Source organism: Hetaerina americana, unplaced genomic scaffold, assembly GCF_022747635.1.
Source record: "Hetaerina americana unplaced genomic scaffold, ioHetAmer1.1.p SCAF_81, whole genome shotgun sequence".
NCBI classification, from domain to species: Eukaryota; Metazoa; Arthropoda; class Insecta; order Odonata; family Calopterygidae; genus Hetaerina; species Hetaerina americana.
Window position 1 is genome coordinate 476,746 of NW_027287439.1, and position 21,013 is coordinate 497,758.

General features: G+C 36.7%; 1 protein-coding gene across 1 annotated transcript; it reads left to right on the plus strand.

Annotated features, from left to right (window-relative positions):
* The first annotated feature begins 2,525 nt into the window (after positions 1–2,525).
* Nnp-1 (Ribosomal RNA processing protein 1 homolog Nnp-1) lies at positions 2,526–19,838 on the plus strand. Its single transcript, XM_071597175.1, has 9 exons — positions 2,526–2,712; positions 2,795–2,874; positions 6,795–6,932; positions 8,557–8,910; positions 10,076–10,431; positions 12,323–12,519; positions 13,989–14,509; positions 15,909–15,978; positions 19,567–19,838. The coding sequence occupies exons 1-9, from the start codon at positions 2,568–2,570 to the stop codon at positions 19,725–19,727; spliced, it is 2,022 nt and encodes a 673-aa protein (XP_071453276.1). The 5' UTR covers positions 2,526–2,567; the 3' UTR covers positions 19,728–19,838.
* Positions 19,839–21,013: the final 1,175 nt, after the last annotated feature.

The following is a 21,013-nucleotide window of genomic DNA, read 5'->3' on the forward strand; positions in this document are numbered from 1 at the left end:
AGGCAAGTATATGTATTGTTGTGCAATTGTGTAGACTGTAGAATTCCTATTTTTATCATATGCATTAGTATTATACATTTAAAGTATAGTTTGGATGGACACAAGGCTGTACAGCGGTGCAACTATACATTTCTTTGCCTCTTTTAACAAAGCATCCTGATGCTACAATGAACCTTTTTTCAACTCTGGATACTTTCAGTCAAAACATTCTTCATCCACCTTTCCTGCCTCTTGCATTTCTCCCAACGATCCCTTCTCCTCCCTCTTGATGCCTGGCACTTCTTTGTTTGTTTTCCTTCCTTTTCATTTCACCTTTCCCATACGTCTTCAAAACCTCAAAAAAGCATCCATTCCATGCTTATCGTCTTGTTTCAACAACCTTGTTTCTGCACTGCCCTAAGACATGCTTCATATCAAAGTTTTAAATAGCCTTTTCTCAACATCCTTAGTAAACGTTCCTCTCATCACTTCCCTTCTCCTTATGAAATTTTAAACGGCTTGAGAATTATAATTGACAAGTTGTAAATATGCATCATCCCATAAGTAACCTTATGCCCTCCTCTTGATCATCATATTGATGATCGTGAGAACAAATTTACCTGTATGTAAAATGAAACATCATTCTATAGGTCATAATGATGGCTCTTTTTGGGATAGGAAATAGTGTTAATATGGCAAAATCTTTCAGCTGCATTCCTTTCTCATAAATTTTATGAATTACACTATAAAAACCTCCACATTTTCTGAAATCCTTAAGTTACTTTAAAAAATAAAACTATAAAAATAGATCAGGGTTGGTGTATATTATGTTCCAGTTATATTGGAATGTATTAAAGAAAATAGTGGTTGATTCAAGCATAGCTGCATCAATTTGAACTTTTTTCTGGTAGCAGTTGCAAATTCTGAACGATGTAGTTGTTACAAATCAACTTTAGAAGGAATAGGATGATGTGAAAGTGAAATGTAGAAACTTGTTCAAGAATAAAAATGAGTGAATACCAAGAATCACAAATTATTATTGTGAGTTAAAGGGAATGAGAATTGTAGAGAAAACATTGGAGAGCGTTACTAAGGATGTAGATAATGAGTGTGTTTAACAATAGGTAAAATTGATCCAAAGGCATAATGGAACTTATGAAAGATGATTAACAGGATAAATAAATATGGGATTTGGAAGAAGAATGTACTAAGGAATAGTAAATACTGCCAAAATATCAGTTACATGTGATTTTTAGGTTTCCCTGGGATATAAATCAAGTTATGAGTCATATGTTAAAGGGTCGGAAGGCAAATTAATGAGAATGATGGTAGAGTTAGCACTCTAAACATTGATGTAAAAGAACTTTATCTGATGAAGGACAAAAACTCTTCACCCAAAAAACTAATTTGATGACAATACATTTCAAAGACGAAAGCAGATGTGCCACATTAAAAGGAGAAATGAACTGTTAGAAAATTCTGGGAGTCATTCCCACTATGATAGTATTGACTTAAGATTTTAATTGTTGATAAAATTAAAAGTGATTCAGGGAGATTAAAAGAACATTTAGGGGTGAATATTTGGACCACATGGCACTACAATGTAGAAAGGAAATCTAATATGGTTACTATAGCTTGGGTCCATGCATATTGGATAAATGAGATAGAAAATATGTAAGGGGAAATGAAAGTGATCAAGTAATATGGTTAAAGTAGATAATTCTCTCACAGAATTACAAATGGGCGTTGGAAAAAAGGAATAAAGAATTTCTTTTGACTCAATTATTTTTTTAATAAGGAATGAGTTTCGTCAGATGCCTTCATTAGGCTTTTATATCCAATCTAAAAATGTTAAAGGGCTATGCTCCGTGAATTATATACCGCAGTATGTTCCAATTATATGATGATTTCATTTTTCAAGTGGCTGACTTTTTTTTAACCATTCATACAAAATTGTACCACAGGGAAAATTACATTTGAAGAAAATGCCAATTTGAATTAAGCAAGGACGTTACATGTACTGTTATCACAGTACCTATGAGAACAAATGACATGTTGTATATATTAACAAATGAAGTGTTGCAGAATATATGCACTCATGCAAGTGAATGGGAGTAATGCAAAAACTATATTAACAACGTGACAATGAATGATAACAATAATGACAACGTGATAGGGAGTGGGGAAGGAGAGGTTATCCCTAATTGCCAGTACTTTCTAACTTAGATGTGTGAATTGAGCGCGGTGAAATAAGATGAGCTAACGCTGGATAGGAAGCCCGTTAGGTCATGAGACTTGCAGAGCATACAGCTTTAATGAATCATTCCTCCAAGAGAATATAGGATAGAGAAGGAATTTTATCGTTGCACAGTTGTAAATATGTAGATATCTGTCTTACAAACTCCTTGAATAAATAGAAAACGTTTAAAAGTCACGCTTAAACTTAATTCATTAAATATTCACCAGTTGCCGTTAAAATCAGAATTAATTGTGTTTACCAATTGTTTTCGGATTTGGTTTAAACTGGCCATACGAGGCGGCGGCACTGGTGCTGTGCACGTTGAGTGATAGCTTTCAAAAAATTAACAATGGAAGAGAAAAAGAAGAAATTACTAATCTCCCAGGAACTGCATTTCGCAAAGACTTTAGCTGGTAATGACATTGTTAAGAGGACTCGCGCTCTGAAGAAGCTTTATAAATGGTTGAACCTACGAACACAGGATGGTGCTAATAGTAAGTAGTAATGCGTGATAAGTGAACCTGTCCGATTCATGCTCTCACCGACAAGGGGTTTGAATATTATTTTATATTTCAGGTTTTACGAAGGAAGATTACCTGAGACTATGGAAGGGGCTATTTTACTGCATGTGGATGTCAGATAAACCTCTAGTTCAGGTATTTTTTAACAGATTTTTCTCCGAAGTGTATCGATGTGTTCAAAAACTCGTGCGATTGCCTTCTAATTTTGCTCCTGCGGTCATTCAGAGTTCTTTTAATTCATCAAATTCAAGTTGAAAGTAAATGATAAATTAGCCGGCAAAGAGAACCCTGCAGTCTTAAGAAAACAGAGAGGGGATCAATTGTAACATTTAAATCAAAATGTATAATTTTTCAATATTCTTAAAAGATTTTTATGTGAAAAAATCTTGAAGTTATACATTCCACAATGTTGGTTATCCAATGCACACGATATGTATATTTTCAGGTAGGTACCTAACAATTTCCATTAACAACTCCTCTTGTATTATTCATTTATATCAACATTTAACACTGTATTGGTTGCCCTGCGGAACCCCTATTGTTTATATTTGATACCTCATGTCTCTTGGTTGTGTGTGATCCCTGGCTATTGAGTGTCATTAAATTACCTCAAACTTACTTGTGTGGTTTGTTTATGAATATGTAGAATAGTTAATACCTGCCGCTATTGTGTCCTGTAATGCTTGATAACTTCGCCGGTTCTTTTTCTCCTAACGGAATACACTTGGATATGGATCCAGTGGTATAGTCCTCCCGTGTCAGGGTCTACAGGTAGCTCTAGCTACTCCATTTCAAAAGTCTAGCCTGACAATGAGTTGAATTAATTTGAATTTTACCCACTCAGGGTATGGGTTCAGTCTGTACAAACAGTGGTATTCATAAACTATGTGGAAAAGCAAGTAAATGGAGCAAGGATCTCTACTATCCTGTTATACAATATTAGCATTTTCATCTTGTGTTTTCTCTGTTACTGGGGTCATTATTCTGAAATATTTCCATTTGAAAATGCATGCCAACTCCATGAAACTACTGGAAACAGTGGTAAAAACCATTATTGGTAAATGAGTTATGGAGAAATTGGAATGAAAGAGTTTCCAATTTTTCCCTATGAAGTGGATTTAAAAGAATGGGAAAATGGAATTAATGAGTGAAAGCAGTGGTGTAAAAAATTTGGACGCAAAGTGGGCTCTTGTGTTATGCCGAGAAAATCATGCCGGCTGAAACTGGGACTGGATTTAAACTCGTGATTTGTGATAAACATCCAAATGCATGCGATCTGACTGTGCCACTTTAAAAAAAATTGTTTTAATATTTTGATACCTTTTTTTTAGAACAGTTTTCATTGAAACTAAGCATCTTTTCTTTGATGCATTTGAAAGAAGTTGAATTAATACAATACATAAAATATCACAAATAGTTGACTAATTATAATCATCTTTTAAGGTTTTTATTTTGGGTAGAACCTGAACTTTGATGATATAATCTGCATATGATTGAACTGAGCTATATGACAGCTTAACCTAATCCTGAATTTTTTAATGTTTATTTTATTTTAAAATAGTATTCACATACAGCAGTAACGCCAATTTACAGTTAAAAATATGACAAAAACATGAAAGAGGATAAAATACAACAACAGCATAACAATAAATAATGAGAACTGAACATGGGCAGGGGATGTTATTTATTTTGTTGACAGGTGGGATAAATCTTTGGGTGGTGAAATTGTTACATGATAAATAAAAAGATTGACAGTGTGCGGGAGTGAATTTAGAAGGGAGGATAGGTGAAATAAAGGTAAGGACTTAGGGGGAGATATGCTAGGAATAGGAAGAGTAGGGAGTGGATGCGGATGAATCAAGTTGGTATTCTGATATTGGAGAGAGAGAGAGTAGTTCACGGCAATCAAGAGTCGAGTTTAGGGTGTTGTGGAGGAGTTTTTAATCTGCTTAAAGTCTGCGGTTTTGGGGGATAGAAATGGATAAAGAATACAGAACAGTATTTGAGGACATATTGCGGAAATGTGGTTCTCGGTGTTTGACTATTTTGGCAAATATGTGAGAGATGCAATCGAGGGATTATAGATAAGTTGGGGCTGAGATGGACCAAATTTAGGAGCAATATGATACTTTGGGAAGGGCAATTGTTGAGAAGTACAAAAGGAGTGCTATTGGATCTTTAATTTCAGTGAAGCAGTAAAGAAGGCACAATGGGGACATTGCTTTACTTTTTACAGTCTGAATGTGATCAGAGTAATTTTGTTAATGGTCGGTTAATAGGCCTAGACCTAGGCATAGTTGTTACTCTGTTTAAGGAAGTTGAGTTAATGGTGTAGGTGAATGTTAGGGTTTTTTTTCTGAGCAAGAGTCATGATGCTGCATTTTCCGAGGTTAAAGTTAAGCTTCCAGGTATCACACCATAGGGAAATTTGATTTAAGGCTAGTTGAAGGTGAATACAGTCAGAAGTATTATTAATTTGCTTGTAAATCTTGCAATCATTAGCATAGAGAAGGGTATGAACCTGGGAGGAAAGGAGCCGAGAAGGAAGATGCTTAATGAATACATTGAAAAGATATGGCCCAAAGACACTGCCCTGGGGAACTCCAGACGTCACAGGAGACCAAGAAGAAGAAGCATCCTAGAGTATCACACGCTGGGTTCTGTAGGTGAGAAAGCTAGAAAGAAGGCTGAGGAACATACCATGTATGCCAAACTGTTGGCTGAGTTTATGGAGGAGGAGTTGATGATGGAGGGCGTCCAAAGCCTTGGAGAAGTCAAGGTAAATGGCATCAAGTTGACTTGATTTGTCCAATACCATGATGACGTAGAGCTGAAAAACAGCAAGATTTGTCTGGCATGATTTTCCTGCGAGGTAACCATGTTGCTGGGAAGATAAAAAGGGAGAGGTGAAATAATAAATCCATACAGGTTACAATTGCAATTTTTACTACCATGAACATGTATAGTATAGTATCCTGTCTAAACCACGAGGGGAATTTTTTTGTCTTGGGCTTAACTAGAGGAAGTCTTTTATGACTGCCTCGAAGACTGGAAGAAGTCCACTCCTTCACGGGTTAATGAGGAAAGGAAGCTCCAGGGAATAAGGTCGAGGGAGGTGTTGATATCCTCTCAGCGAACCTACGACCAGGCAAGAAAGGGCTTAGATTGAGTGGGGCAAGCCCCATGGAATTTCCAGAAGCCATGGAAGAAGAAATAGGCATCAATAGACTGATGGTAGGAGTTGAAAATATTTCAGTTGGGGGTGAGATTGCCTGGGACATAGCGGTCGAGAGCAGGTAGTCCAGGGTTTCCGTATCGTGGGTGCTCTCGAGACAGTTTTGTGGAAGTTGGAGTGTCTTTACAAAATGTTCAATAAACTACTTGTCATTGGCATTGACTGGGTGGCAGTTTGTGGGAGATTCCCAGTGAATGGATAAATTAAAATCACCCACAAGAATCACAGGTCCCAGATTTATGGGCCAAAACACTTGAGTGAGGACATCTTTCCAGCACACACAAGTAACTTGCTGGAGGACTGTATAACCAGCCTACTAATAGCTAAAATTGATATGTTTGCTTTGCCTAATGAATAGTGCAATAATGCAAGGCTTTCCATAGGACATGAACAAATCAGTATGCTACCAACATAGCAAAAACTACTTCACTTTTATCATGCAAACTTCCAAACAAGCTTATGCAGATTTTCATCATCCTGTGTTTTTGAAGGTTGAGAGTAAAGGAAAGCAAAGAGGATATGTGCATTATATTGATAGGTGTCTGTAAACTTTTATGACCATGAAAGAAATTGTCAGAATGGACAACACATGGAACAATGTGCAAAATTTTCATTTATTTTGACAGCCATCACGATATTTTTGGATTTACAGTTTTCTGTAATTGCAAAACTTAGTTTTTGTTGATTTCAGAATGCTGCTTGCATTGGTGGATCCTGTTCATTGAAAAATTAAAATGGAATAGGCAGTTGCATGGCGAAGTTATCAACATCATACTTTCTCAATCAAGATAAAACATACTTATTTTGTTCATTTCCACAGGAGGAGGATGCTGAAAGCATCAGTCGCCTTATCCATGCTGTGGGAGATGGTGGTGCATTATTTACAAAATGTTTCTTCCTCACCATGATTCGTGAGTGGAATGGTATTGACCAACATAGGCTGGATAAATTTCAAATGGTGAGTTCTATAAATTCATTAACACTGCTATGTCATTCATGGAGTTACAATGGACAAGATTATATTGTTCATTTGAATTATTTGTGGTATTTGGAGGAATTAGGTAGTAAATATTGTGCTAATTGTATAATTGTAAAAATGCATTTTTATTATATAAGTTTTATTATGTGGGGTTCATTAGGTTTCATCTCAATTGGTCTTTTATGTATATTAGTAATGGATTGTGTAGGATCAAATGTTGAGGGAATGGGAAGAGAGGGAGGAGAGTGGGGGAAAATGAAGTTGGGGATGGGCAAAGGGATATGGATGTAAGTCTAGTTATAAGGAGAAGTTACATGTTGAAAACTATGCCCGTGGAATATTTTCCCCCTCAATCAATTTTTTAATTAAAAATCTTTCAATTTTCAAGCATCACTCATTCACTTTCCAGTAGAATGTTGGCAGGTACCCATCCCATTAGCGATTCCTCAATTTAAATGCATGCTGGGTCTCTGGGCTTTTGGACTGAGTCAAGATACCCATACTTACTCGAATTCCTGGTCTGAGTGCTTGGGTAGTTCAAATCTTTAAGCGATATCAGGAGAACTCTAAGACCATACTAAAAAGAAAGACTCGTACTTTTTCACAGATTTTATTATACGGTACAACGCGTTTCACCGACTTGCATCAGGCGGTACCTGATGATGCCGCAAGTCGGTGAAATGCGTTGTACCATATATTAAAATCTGTGGAAAAGTAAGAGTCTTTCTTTTTAGTATGGATATTAAATACTTCCACGAAGTGAAGCCTGAAACAATAGAATATATGAACTCTAAGATATTGCAAATTCTGCATGAAAAGCACTATTACACTGCCCATGTTTCATTACCTTGCAACATCTTTGGACGAGTTGCAGATATTTCTCCATGAGTATATTAAGTAGGAAATTATCCATAAGTATACTTGGCTTTTGTGTGGAGTGATAGTGGGATGAGAGGGGAAAGAAGGAAGGAAGGTGGTGTATACATTTATCTTCTTAAGCCGAGTCTTCATATCTCCTATGTCTAATTTACATTCATGCCTTATGTTGTTGGAATGTAGCCAGGGTGCGGCGCTTAAATCCGGACAATCACACGTTTCCTCAAATGAGGTTTCCTCGGTGGATTGGCAAAACCTTCCCCAGACTTCTCTGAAGCAGTATACTAAGATGCAATATCGTAAACTGTCGATCTGGGGTACCCGAAAAATCGATTTTGCAATATAACGCCCAGCGCGAACACGTTCGATAATAGCGGCTCTTCGATTGTACTCCCCACGTACGTAACATCTTGGCCATTTTGAGGTTATGGCTGTTAACTAGATGCCCATAGCTTTCAAGAATGCCAATCGCAACCTCCAGTGGAGCTACGATCTGTAGGGAAATTCAAAATGAAATTTGTCTCCGGATTAAAGTACCGCACCCTGTATATGGTATTAGAGTAATATTTGTTCATTGTTATTACCACCTTGATGTATTGACTCTTTTGGAATATCAAACTTTCACCACCGTGAAATGCATTCAACCGTAGCACTGCCCCATTAATTAAACATTGTGGAAATGATGGTATTATTGATTGCCATTCTGTATTTTATCTCTATTTTTTAGCTTGTCAGAAGATTTCTACGGCAGGCATTTGAATGGGCTCGGAGGACTGGCTGGTCGACCAGTGCTCCATCTCTTTGCTCAGCTTTTGAAGAAACTATTCTCAAGCCTTTGGGTTCTCAAGAAGGCATTCCTACTGGTCTTCTGTTACATTTCTCTGATGTGTATGTTGAAGAACTCACTAAAGCAGTGGATGAAAAACTACAACCTCCTGAGTCCGATGTGGTGATACAGCTGTTAAGACCGTTTGCCCGTCTCCTTGCAAGAAATGACGATGCACGCATAGTTAATACCATTAGTGAAACTGTGTTTCATCATTTGATGCGTCAGAGTGATGTTGGGCTTGATTATGAAGAGGTAGGTTTCATTTTGTGCCATTGCAAAGTTATTCTTTTCTTTTTTTAATTGTGCTTGTTTTGGTGATTTTATTCTATTTTTGTAGAATTCCGTGGTTAAGTTTGTAAAGAGGAAATTTTCAGCAAAAGTATGCTCCTCAGTTCATATATGATGGACATATTTCCCTTTTTTGGATTAGTAACTAACCCTTTCTGACAAAATCTGACAAAATTTTGTGCTTGTATCAAGTCACTCGACAGGGGTCAACGAAAACATTGTCTAGTTCAGGCTAGACAAACGCTTGCGGTTGATTGGTGGTTGGCTCGTGTTGGAGGTCAGATACCCCACCACTGAGCCGGTGTGGTTTGAGCCCACTGCAATCTATAATCATGTCAGGGAAAAATTGTTTCCAATACTTGAATGCACACCTTGTATTCTGCATTAGGTGATATAAAATTTTATGAAAGCCTTACTGAATTTATGGGGAAAAGTTTTTATTTGACATTTTTCTCGCCCAAAATATTTCATTTTATCAATTAATGATATTGCTTTCTTCATTAAGATGCTATTTTTAAGGCTTAATATTTTTTCTTCATTAAATAATTATTTTCTGTCAAATAAATGTAATGTAACGAAGATGCATCTTACTTTTTGAAGTTGAATTTGATGAACAGGCACATATTCAGCAGATTGAATCAAAACGTCATTGCTTAGAACTGTGTAAATTTTAACATAAGAACAAGCAATCATGTTTGGGTAGTCTATCCTCATTTCGTCCGGGTTTATTTATTTTCAAGATTAGTTGACTGAAAAATAAAAAAATTTGAAGGATGAAAAATGTGCAAAAGTTCAATGTCATCAGAAGTGGAAATCCTAGAAAAGATGGCAAATATCTGGCTGGTAAGAGCATAGCAAGGGATGTTGTTTTCAGTAAGATCATCATTATAATAGGAGGTCCAATGTAATGAATTGAATATTCACAGTTTTAATTTGTCATAAGATCATAAAATACCTTGAGATTCATATCAGCCTTTTTAAAAAATGTTCTCCAGGTTTACGTATGAGGTAAAAGTTGTATGGAGCTTGACTTAAAATGTTATCTAATGAGTAAAATGGGGAAGATAAACTGAGGTTAAATCATCATTGCATTAATACAAATAACAAGCATGATTTTATATTTGATCAGTTAAGAAGAAAAGGATGGCATCGTAAAAGCAAGGAAAAGCATAAGAAAGGTGAAGATGAGGATGAAGAATCTGAAGAAGAGGAAGATGATGCTGGTGAAGATGATGGTGAAGAAGATGGTGAAGAAGATGGTGAAGAAGATTGTGAAGAAGATTGTGAAGAAGATGGTGAAGAAGAGGGAGATGAGGAGGCTGCGGACATGCTTGCAGTGAAGGATCCGAGGGCAGGTGGAGTCTGTGTTGTATTACCCCAGTTGGACGTGAATTTCGCTGACCTTTCCGCGATGCTGCAAGAGGAAGCCCAAGACCCATCCTTGCGACCTAAACTGAAGCGCCGTGTTGAGGAGTTGGCGAGGAGGTGTGTGATGGTTTCATTCACCTACAATATTGCATCAATAACCTTTGAGTTCTTCTTCACACACATCTCTTAACTTCCTTCTAACATAACGCAGGGAAAAAGCATTGCATATTTCCATACAAAAAACAAGTTTGAGCAAAATTACATTATTTTGAGATCTCGTGGTAATTTTTTAAATATTTTTGTTTTTGCTGGAAAGTAAATTTCATATGCCACATTGAGCCATTACCATATGCACATATGTAATTTGTTAATGCAAATGTATTTATTGTGCATTTATCTATGTATAACATGTATTCCTTGCAAAGTTTTGATGGTTTGTTTAGGAGGAAATATCAAACATTGAATACAAGTGTTTTCCCATTAGGATAAGTAAATATGGTGGAATTGAAACAACGACCATTATTCGTTCCGGAATCTTTCTTGTAATGTGAAACAATTTTTCTTGTGTAAATTAATGCAAACTATGGTAATGCATTCAATGCTAAAAAATCAAATGTTCAAGTTAAATTTTAGAGAATATAATATAGAATTTGTTTAAGATTGTGAATCATCTTTATCTCTTCTTCTTCTCTCGTGGAATGAACCAACCTGGAATGCGACTTTGATTTGTATAGAATGAAAAAGAATCAAAATAATTTGTTTATATATGATACATTCCTAATTCATTTTTACTAGATAGTTGTCTGGAGACATTTGTTTTTGCTGATGCTTCAACATTTTGTTCACAAAAAAATTTGAAACAATGACCTGTCTAGTTGCAATTAGAAACCTGTTGTGGCAGGTAACCTTCAGAATCTATGAGCTTGCTCAGGTCACTGATGAAGTTCTCTGCTGCCTTTGAGTTAGAGCTCACTGCTTCATCATGCCCCACAATGCTTTGGATGCCAGATTTTCTTTTAAACCTCTTGAATATGAGAGGAAAACTTTCAACATAGATGGGAATTGGTGAACGTTGCGTAGATATTCTTGTCATTCCCTTTGAAGCATTTTTTTAAATATTGTCCCTGGGGATAGTGCAAATCATTGATGTAGATTGATTGTATATGCATGCTTAATTAGACATTCTCACTCATAGTTCTTGCTTTTCAATGATTTTAGTTTTCATTTCTATTGTTATTTTTATTCTCTTCTGCCTGTCTTCTTGTCGCTCTTTATTCAGGAACATTTTTGCCTGGGTTTGCACAAAAATGTCAAATAATATGTCTAAACACAAATTTGGGAAGATATTCGATGACTAGCAATACCAAGATGCTGGCATAACATGTGCTAAACATAAATTGAAGCATCGAGTGTGCAATAATTCTGGGAATTCCTCTCTCTTCATCACTTGTTATGCGAAAAGTCAATCATTAAGGGAGTCATTAAAAAAAATATTTTTTTCATATTTTATTTGTTCATTAAGTGAATTACTAGGTATATGAGGTGCTCGTTTAGCAAGGTTTCACTGTAACATCTTTGCCATTGTTATTGCCCAACTAGGTCAAAATATTGCCTTAACTTCTAAATTTTGTTTTATAAATTCCATGTCTATCTATGTATACTCTGGACTGGAGAATAGTTGCATGAATTCATTGCGTATAGAGGGTGATGCCCTCGTACTATAATTTTTGTTACATCTTGTGGCTTCCTCATGAAATATGACTTCATAATACTTGTATAAAATATCTGGAGGTTCCAGATGTGTATGCACAACTGTGCTTTTGACCTACATCCTTGATTATAATCATTAAAAGAGCTGATTTTTTGTTATTTTTTGAACTCTTAATGAATTAAATATATGCCCTTCATTATGAGACTCTTAAACTCATAGTCATGGCTTGAACTTTCATGTTATTTGTGCTAACTGGCAGACAAATTATTTATGCATGCATGTTACTTCATCTTTCAGGCTTTATTCCATTACTCGAGGGAACTACCCTCTTCAAGTGGGAACCATTCCATCCAAGTTGCAGTGGAAAAGGAGAGAGCTTAATGAAACGGTGAAGCGTGCAACTAGGGACCTTCTTAAACTCGAGAACCAACTACTTAAAAAAGAATTGGGCATAGAAGATGAGGCAGTTCCCAAGAAGAAGAAGAAAATGAATGGTGAGTCACTGAATTTGTTACATAAAAGTGACCCTAGTGCTTTGTGCTTCAACTTCATATAAAATGGTTTTGACAAGTGACAATTTATGTAATTATATCTCTGAGACATTTATTTTTGCTGCAACATGTATTACCATACTTCTAACTACTACATTGATCCTCATCCCGGATGGTACTTCATTACTTAGCCTACTTCTTTAGCAAATTTCCAAAGAAACTGCGGGAGATGCGGTAAGGGTAACTTTCAATGGTTTTTAAACTTTTAGTGGTTTTTTTCAACAGTAACCTTTTAACTCTTTAGGTTTAATGAAGTAATTTTACAGTCAGGGAAATCAGTTTGACTCATGATTATGCAATAGGTATTGAAACAGTATTTTCAGTTCTCTGGTTCTAACTAACCTTCTAAGGGCCTTCATTCTTCTCTTACTTCTGTTGAAATCACAGTGTCTGCTCCTTGACCCTGGGTGGGATTCTTCCATTAACTATTAGAGATACTTGCTTATGTTTTCCTTTAGTGTTATTCCTTGAGAACCCTTATTTACAATGTGTGTGTCATAGGGTTTGTCCAGACCAGTAAAGGTCAGGGAACTTCATAATGGTCAAGGAAATTGGCATTGACTGTAATTTAAGATGAAAATTGAAAAATTATTGAAGTTTAATGTTTAGAATGGCTTTTATATCATGATGGCATTTGAAGTTTATACTTTGTCCTATTTAGGTAGTAATCAGTGTTGAAATAGAACCAATAAGAATAGGATTTTTTGTATACAATATCATACTGGTGTAGATGAGTTTTTTCAAATCTTTACCTCCCATCTGAGCCATTCAGGAATGCCATACATGAGGAGCCTAGTAGAACTTGCAGGCTTTCATATTTTAATGTTTGAAAGGAAAATATTCTTTGCATATAACTTTATTTTTTCCTGATAATTTCTATTGAATGACTTATAACTCTTCCGGGTTTGAACATTTGCCTACTTTCTTTGGTTTTTTTTTCCATTTCCTTCTTACTGAGTGAATGAATAAGAAGGCTCCAAAAATTTCACATGTCCAGATTGAGTGACAGTGGCTAAGAATTGATACTACTAAGTGTGCCTGTCAGTTTGTAGTTTTATACAGTATTTTAATTTATGTAGCTAGAATATGTAGTTCTTTATAAATGCATAGCAGTGTGCTTTTATCCATTTATGTAAGATAAACTTTTTAATATATTTTTAGTTGAAAGTAGTTATGAATGTGATCATATTAAAAGTGAAAGTATCAATGAATAGGATAAAAATGCAAATAGCTCTCTTCGTCCTCTGTTCACCAATATTCATCATCCTTTGGCTTTTCATTGTGTTCTCATTTTAAGTGCCCTCATATTTCATTCCTTACGTCAATTTTGTCTCACCTTTTTCCCTGCCCTCTGATTGAGATTTGCTAAAAGACAATCCTGTCTCTCTCTCTCACTCTCTCTCCTCATGTAGGGGAATTGCCAAAGGTGGAAGAGGTGGCAAAGGGGAGGAAATGGAAGCGAGGGAAGAGAAAGAGCAAGGCTGAACGTAGGGCGGCAAAGAGGAAATTGTTGGAGAATGGCGTTGGTGCTGAAGAAAGTGTCAAAAGTAGCAAGGAAGGAGGCGGAGGCAGGAAGGTTGTTGCTCGTGTTGTGAAACAGAAGGTTATCAAGGAAGAGGTGCCGACCCCCAGCAAGAGGCGCTCGATCATCAAGGATTGGGATGTGTGCAAACTGAAGTCTCCTTCAAGTGTGACAAGGTTGAGGCATAGTATTGGGGGAGGCGATTGGGTGGTGGAGACTAATAGTTTAAAGGGAGGTAAAGCATCTCTTGGCAAGAGGAAAAAGGTGGCGGGTACAATAGTGACGCCTAAGGGTGTTTTGGACACCAAGGAGTGTGAAACTGAGTTGGTGATTAGAAAACTGAGACCCAATCCTTTCTCTCCGCATGCCAGGAAGCTAATGACTCCTCAACAGGTGAAGAAAATGGAATTGGTGAGGAAAATTCTAAGCTTTTTTTTTTTTTGAATAATTTGATTGGTTTATTTTGTGATTGTGCTCTATTAGCTTCATTAGGAAGCAGCAGGTAAGTAGAAATTTTGGCTTACATTCGAGAGGGATAATTTGGGAGAGGGATGTAAGTTTTTTCATTTTTAATTATGACTAATTGTTCCCGGCTCAACTTTGTGGAAGTTCATGTTTATTAAATGAAGAGCACAATGTATCTTTCTACTGCTTGTGATGATGACGCTTAAACATTGAAACTAGTTGTACGTAATTTAAGAACATTGGAAAGATACATTACTTGATTTTATCAGTGGTGAGAATTGTGTGAAAATCACGAGACATTTTGTTTCAAATTCTGGTAGAATTGCCTCTTAATTGCATGTTTTTGCTGATTTAATAATATTTTCCACCTTCAAACTTCAGGGTGTGTCATGTTTTAATCTTTCTGTGTTAGTCATTGCCTGGCTGGGAATGTATAGTCGAGTGGAATGTGGATGCCTGATGTTGTGTCTTGTGTGAGAATGGGTATGAGCTCATTCAGAGAAATTCTTAAAATATTCCAATGGTGAAATTAAGAGATGGTTTCAAACTACTGGAGGAGTGACGTGATAATATCTCGTAGACTTTGCTCCCTATTTGTCGCTTCAATTTGCGGTCACGTCCTTTTATGGCAATTGAACATCGAGCATTTAGTTGCACATATAAATTCAGCATCTGTCACTCAGTCAACTCTGCTCTAATACATCTTTAGGGCAAGGGATGAGCAGTTAACTGGGTACATATGAACGTATAGGTTTTCAAGGCAGCAGCCATAACTACTGCTATTTCAGTAATTTCCATGATTATTGGGGTTACAGATGAAATGAATAAAAAAAGTATGAGAAGAGCCAGTTGAAGTAGGGGGATGGAATTGGGGAAAGGGAGGTAGTGGTCCACTGAGTACAATGCATGCAGTGTTAGCTGGGGAAGAATTTTTGAAAATAATGGATGAACACATACAATTTCATCGGAAATTAAACTGGGCCCTGGTTATGGGTCCAAATTGTTAATTATTAATACCTTAGAATCTTTTTGCAGAAATAACGCCGACCTCAGTTAGCAAAAACTCTTTTTTATAACCATGAATTGAGCATATATCAGTGAGATATTTACTCCGTCTAGATAATGGAAATCAAGGCAATTGCCTGAAAATCAAGGTAGAGTTTGTTTATGGAGTCACATATGCCATTTCAATTTGCTTTTGTGCATGACACAATTTTGTATGTGCATCTAAATGCTCAAATAAATGCCTCCTGTAAAATTACCTTATTACCAATCTGAATTTGTCTGCTCTTTTTATGTCATCATATCACTAACTATCTTACTGTTTCTCTTTACTCCTTTTAAGGAATCCATGCACAAAACTCCGTCTTCCGACAAGAAAGTTAAAATTGTGTTATCAAGGAACCTCTCACAAGGTAAGACGCAAGAAAAATTATCATTCTTCGTACATAATATAATTTTATTATGAGTCTGGATGATGGGACAGTGAGGGAGCATAATGAATAGTGTGTTAGTTAGTTACAGGAATGCCTTATGTTGTGTGTAAACCGGTTGGGCCTTTTAAACAGCCTGAGAAAAGGATAAAGCATTGTGATATTTTTGCTAGACCTTTAAACATCTTGAAGTTAAATGTCTATGTGCCTGAATATATGAAAGGGTTATTTATAGCTATGTCTATCCGACCAGTGTTTGATTCAATTTGTTTTGAAGGCTCCTGCCGACCTACTTGGGGTCCATTTGTCAAAGCCATAAGTCTATTTAGAAGTCCTCTAAAAAGTCTTAAATGCAATATAATTCAAATTTGCATGCTGTATTTTGTGTCCAAGTAACAAGTGTAATGTGTCCAAGTCATCACCAACACTTGGTGTAGGCACCACTAAAGGCGTAGGTATGCATGGAAAATGCTAGGTGACTCAGAAAGGTATCAGTTAGATTATATTATTATTAGGCACAGATTTAGGAACAGTGTGATCAATTCGCACAGCTTCCCAGGAGCGGATGCAGATTCTGACCACAGTTTAGTTGTTATGAAGTATAGCATCTTTTTCAAAAGGATAAGGCAGGGGCTGCGAGTTAGAAAATGGAATGTAGAAGCATTAAATGGATTGAAAAGGAAGGAGTACGAACAGGCTGTAGAGGAAATCATGGAGCATGGTAAAGAGCTAAATACTGCTGAAGAAAACTGGGAAAGTATCAAGGAAGGGTTGTGTAAAGCCGCAAAAGGCACTATTAGAACTGTTAACGTGAAAAGGACTAGGAAACCATGGATCACGGATGAGATGATTACAAAGATGGATAAGAGGAGAAAATGGAAAAATGTACGCGTGGAGTTAGGCAAAATGCAGTGCAGAGAGTTTCACAATAAATTTAGGCGGGCAACAAATAGGACAAGGGAAGCATGGTGGAAGACGCAGTGTGAGGATATGGAAAGTTTGCAGAGTAAGGGTGAAATTTGTGCGCTGTACAGCAAAGTTAAATCTTTATCGGGAAGTAAGAAAGGGAGATCTCTGCTAACAGTTAGAGATAAGTCGGGTATGATAATAGTTGACACAGGAAAGATCTAAGAGAGATGGAAGGAATATATAGAAGAACTGTATAGTAAAGAGCTTAGACCAGCAAAGTTAGACATAGAAAAGGAACATGACATAGAGGAAGATAGCTTTGGTCCAGGCATACTCAACGATGAGATAGAAAGGGCATTAAGGGAGATGAAACTAAATAAGGCAGCGGGGATGGATACAATTCCTGCAAAACTACTATAAGATTTAGGAAAATGTGGGAGGAAGAGGCAGTATGGACTGATTCATAGTATCTGAGGAAGGAATCGGGCCAGAAGGCTTTGTGAGATCAGTGTTAGTTCCTATTCCGAAAAAGGTAAAGGCTACATCATGTGAAGACTACTGAACAAAAAGTTTGATATCCCACGCAGCTAAAGTTGTTCTCAGGATCATCAACAAAAGGATAGAGAGTAGGGCAAATGATTACTTAGGGGACGATCAGTTTGGGTTTAGGAAGGGGAGAGGTACGCGAGATGCCATTGTAATAATGAGATTATTAATCGAGAGGAATGTAGAATACAATCAGGGCGTATTTGCCTGTTTTGTAGGTTTCGAAAAAGCGTTTGATAGAGTGAATTGGGAAACACTAATGAGTGTATTGAAGAAAATAGGAATAGATTGGAGGGAAAGGAAGCTAATCCGCAACCTGTACATGTCTCTGACTGCTCTGGGGCAAGTTGGGAGTCCGGATAGGCAGTGTTAGGGAGAGGTGTAAGGCAGGGTTGCCCATTATCACCGTTGCTGTTCAACGTATATGTGGAAGAAATGATTAAAGAGCCATGGGAAGAACTGGAGGTAGGAATTAAAGTGGGCAGGGAAGTTGTAAAATCAGTTAGGTTCGCTGATGACCAAACTTTAGTTTGTCAGTCAGCCAAGGGGCTGCAAGCATTGCTGAGTGAATTAGAAATTCAGTGTGACAGATATGGGATGAGAATCAATATTAATAAAACAAAGGTTATGCAATTTTCCAGAAAGAGAGAGGCTTAGCATAACATAGGAGGGCAGAAATCAGAGCATGTAGAACAGTTAATCTATCGTGGAAGTGTTTTGGACCAAAATGCGACCAAAAATGATTGCAGGGACATTGAGTAAGGATGTTAAGAAAAGACTCATCAAAACCTTGGTATTGAGCATTGTTGTGTACGGCATGGAAACATGGTCACTGAAGCAGAAGATTGGAGGCTTTTAAAATGTGGGTTTGGAGAAGAATGGAGAAGGTAAAATGGACCGAAAGGAAAACAAATGAGGAAGTGTTAGGTATGGTGGGTGAGAAGAGGGGATTGTTGGGAGAAATCATTAAGGGAAATGGATGGAGGGTATATTGATCGGCAGTGGGATGTTGAAGACTGTAATAGAGGGTAGAATGTTAGGCAAATGAGGAAAGAGCAGGAATAGGAAAGAGACTTAGGACGGAATTTAGGGAGGAAGGAATTACACAGAGATGGACAGGGACTTGTGGAATAGGATTTTGGGTTTTGTTCTTTAGAAGGTATTTATTTGGTAGTTGTATCCATGCAAAACCTACCGTGACTGGTCGAAAAATAGAAGTGTTTCACTGTCATCATGAGTCTGTGTGGAACTTGGCCCTTGAAGAGAACTATGCAATTCATTGGTAAAATGCTACATGCAGGTCTTATTCCCTTTGTGCAGAGTTAATTTTGAGAAATGAGGCAAGATGAATCCATGTAAAGGGTACCATTTGGGTGAGCTTGACAGGGAACTTTATATTCACTAAGGTAGGTTATTAGAAAACTTTGGCCCTTTTGAATATGTAATTTTCTTTTGGACCTGGGAGAAATATATGAAATTTTCCAAATCCAAAGTCACACACATTGGTGACTCATATGACATTACAGGTGTTAATTGATGACAAAAAATATTTAGTATTAATTTATTTGGCCTTAATTTGGCAATTGGTTTGGTGCTGTTGCGAAATTGCAGTGTTTTTTGGATGAAACTAAGATTCAAAAAGGTTAACTTAATGCATAAAAGTATACCCATCCCTCTTCATCGATAAAAAACCTTCCTGAAAATTTTATTTATGAAATCAATTAATGAAAGGAGTGTACACTGTTAATCCGTAAGAAGGATGACCAGGTAACTAAATGATTGAAATTTTTCAATCAAAGCCCTCTCTTGAAACTCTTAATGAAAACTTGGTTGTGTGATAATGGAAGAAGTTGGAATTCATATCTGTGGTTAAAAACTGCTCTGAAAGGGTTGTCATTGTCTTTGTTCTTCTCCAAAATGATGGAGATATTTATTTTGTTTGCCTTGTAATAGCGCAATATGGGGCACCAGGGCACGAAAAGAAAATATTATTGCCCTTGTGAACTGTAGTGATTTATCCAGATTACAAGTATTAAGTATTTCTGTTGGAATAAATGAATTTATTCTACTTTGCGAAGCCTTGAATTATTGAGATAATTCTTTTTGTGATTTCAGGAACAAAGGATTATCAGAAATCCCTTAAGGCCAGCCCAGCGATTCCATTTGATCCCACCAAAGTCCCAGCACAGGGAGTTTTAAAAGGGACATCCTCTCCCATCCTTTTAAATCCTTTTTACCGAAAAAATTTAAGGAGTATGACAGTCACCTCGACGTAATTTTAGTGTTAATGGTAAATATACTTTTGACAATCTTTGTGTACAAAATTTTTGAAACATTTTTATTTTTAACAATTGTGTTGTAAAATTCTACAAGGAAACAATGGAATTTATACATCGAATTATAAAATAATTAATTCTTGGTGGAAATTATCGTGTTTTTTTTATTGGGGTAAATTTTTATGATATACACCTGTCACCCATTTATTTTAAATTTTCAGAGTACTCTAAAAATATTAAGTAGGTATGATTGTAATGAAAAAAATCTTAATTAGATATTTAACTAGGAAGGAAATGTGTTTTGAGTCTCTATGTGCAGGTTTTTGGTGATTTTCCGTACTCAATTCCCAATATATGTTCTCATGGAGAAAATTGATGCATGTTACTGTTATCCATTTTTGAGAGATATTTCATTCCAGTTCCAGTCTGTTTTGTATGCCATTTGTGAAAGACGGGACTTTAGTCCACCCTCGAAATGTTTTGCAGGAATCATAGTTGGTTGTCTATCAGGTAGTTTCTTGTTCTGCTCCTTCGTTTTGATATAAAATGGAGTGGGAAGTAATAAAAAAACCAAATAGGAATCACTCTCCCTTTTGATCTCCCATAGCCCTCCCCAATATACCATTCTAGAATTGTTGCTTTCCAACAAATATCCTTGGATACATATTGACCCATAGTGATAAAGATACTTACGTAAATGCATTATACAAATGGTCCCTTGACCCTGAAGTGGATTGCTTTTTCACAGCAGCCCTAAATGAAGGAGAGGAATGGAATCGAACAGCCCAGGTTCTGAAGCCATATCTGTCCATTTGCAAACACAGAGGCTGAAAAGTGTTAAGAATCCCCAACTTATCTGAGCATGGACAAAGCAACATCCTCCAGGGTTTTCCTATGTAGTTACTGTCTGGTGCCCTTGTGACAACAAATGTTTTCAGTGTTGGTTTACCCATACAAAAAAACAGTTGGTTAGATTCTGAGTTTATTCACACTAATCTGAAGTGAAAGCTTTAGGATTAGTTTTAGTGTTGCTGGAAAGACCTGCGTAGTTAAAATCAGAGTATCGCTAAACCCAGAGGTTTTCCACCCTAGTTTGTGGTATCCAATCACTTCTCTTATTGACAGGCCTCACCCAGGACTTAAACTGGGTTTCCCTGAGCCCTGTTAGGTGGTCCTTTGGTTTTTTTGATTGATTCATTTGCTAATATGCCATCCGATCAAAACTTTACCCACTTCTCCTTCAATGCATACATCCACTTGAAAACTCAATTCACTAAGAGAAATCT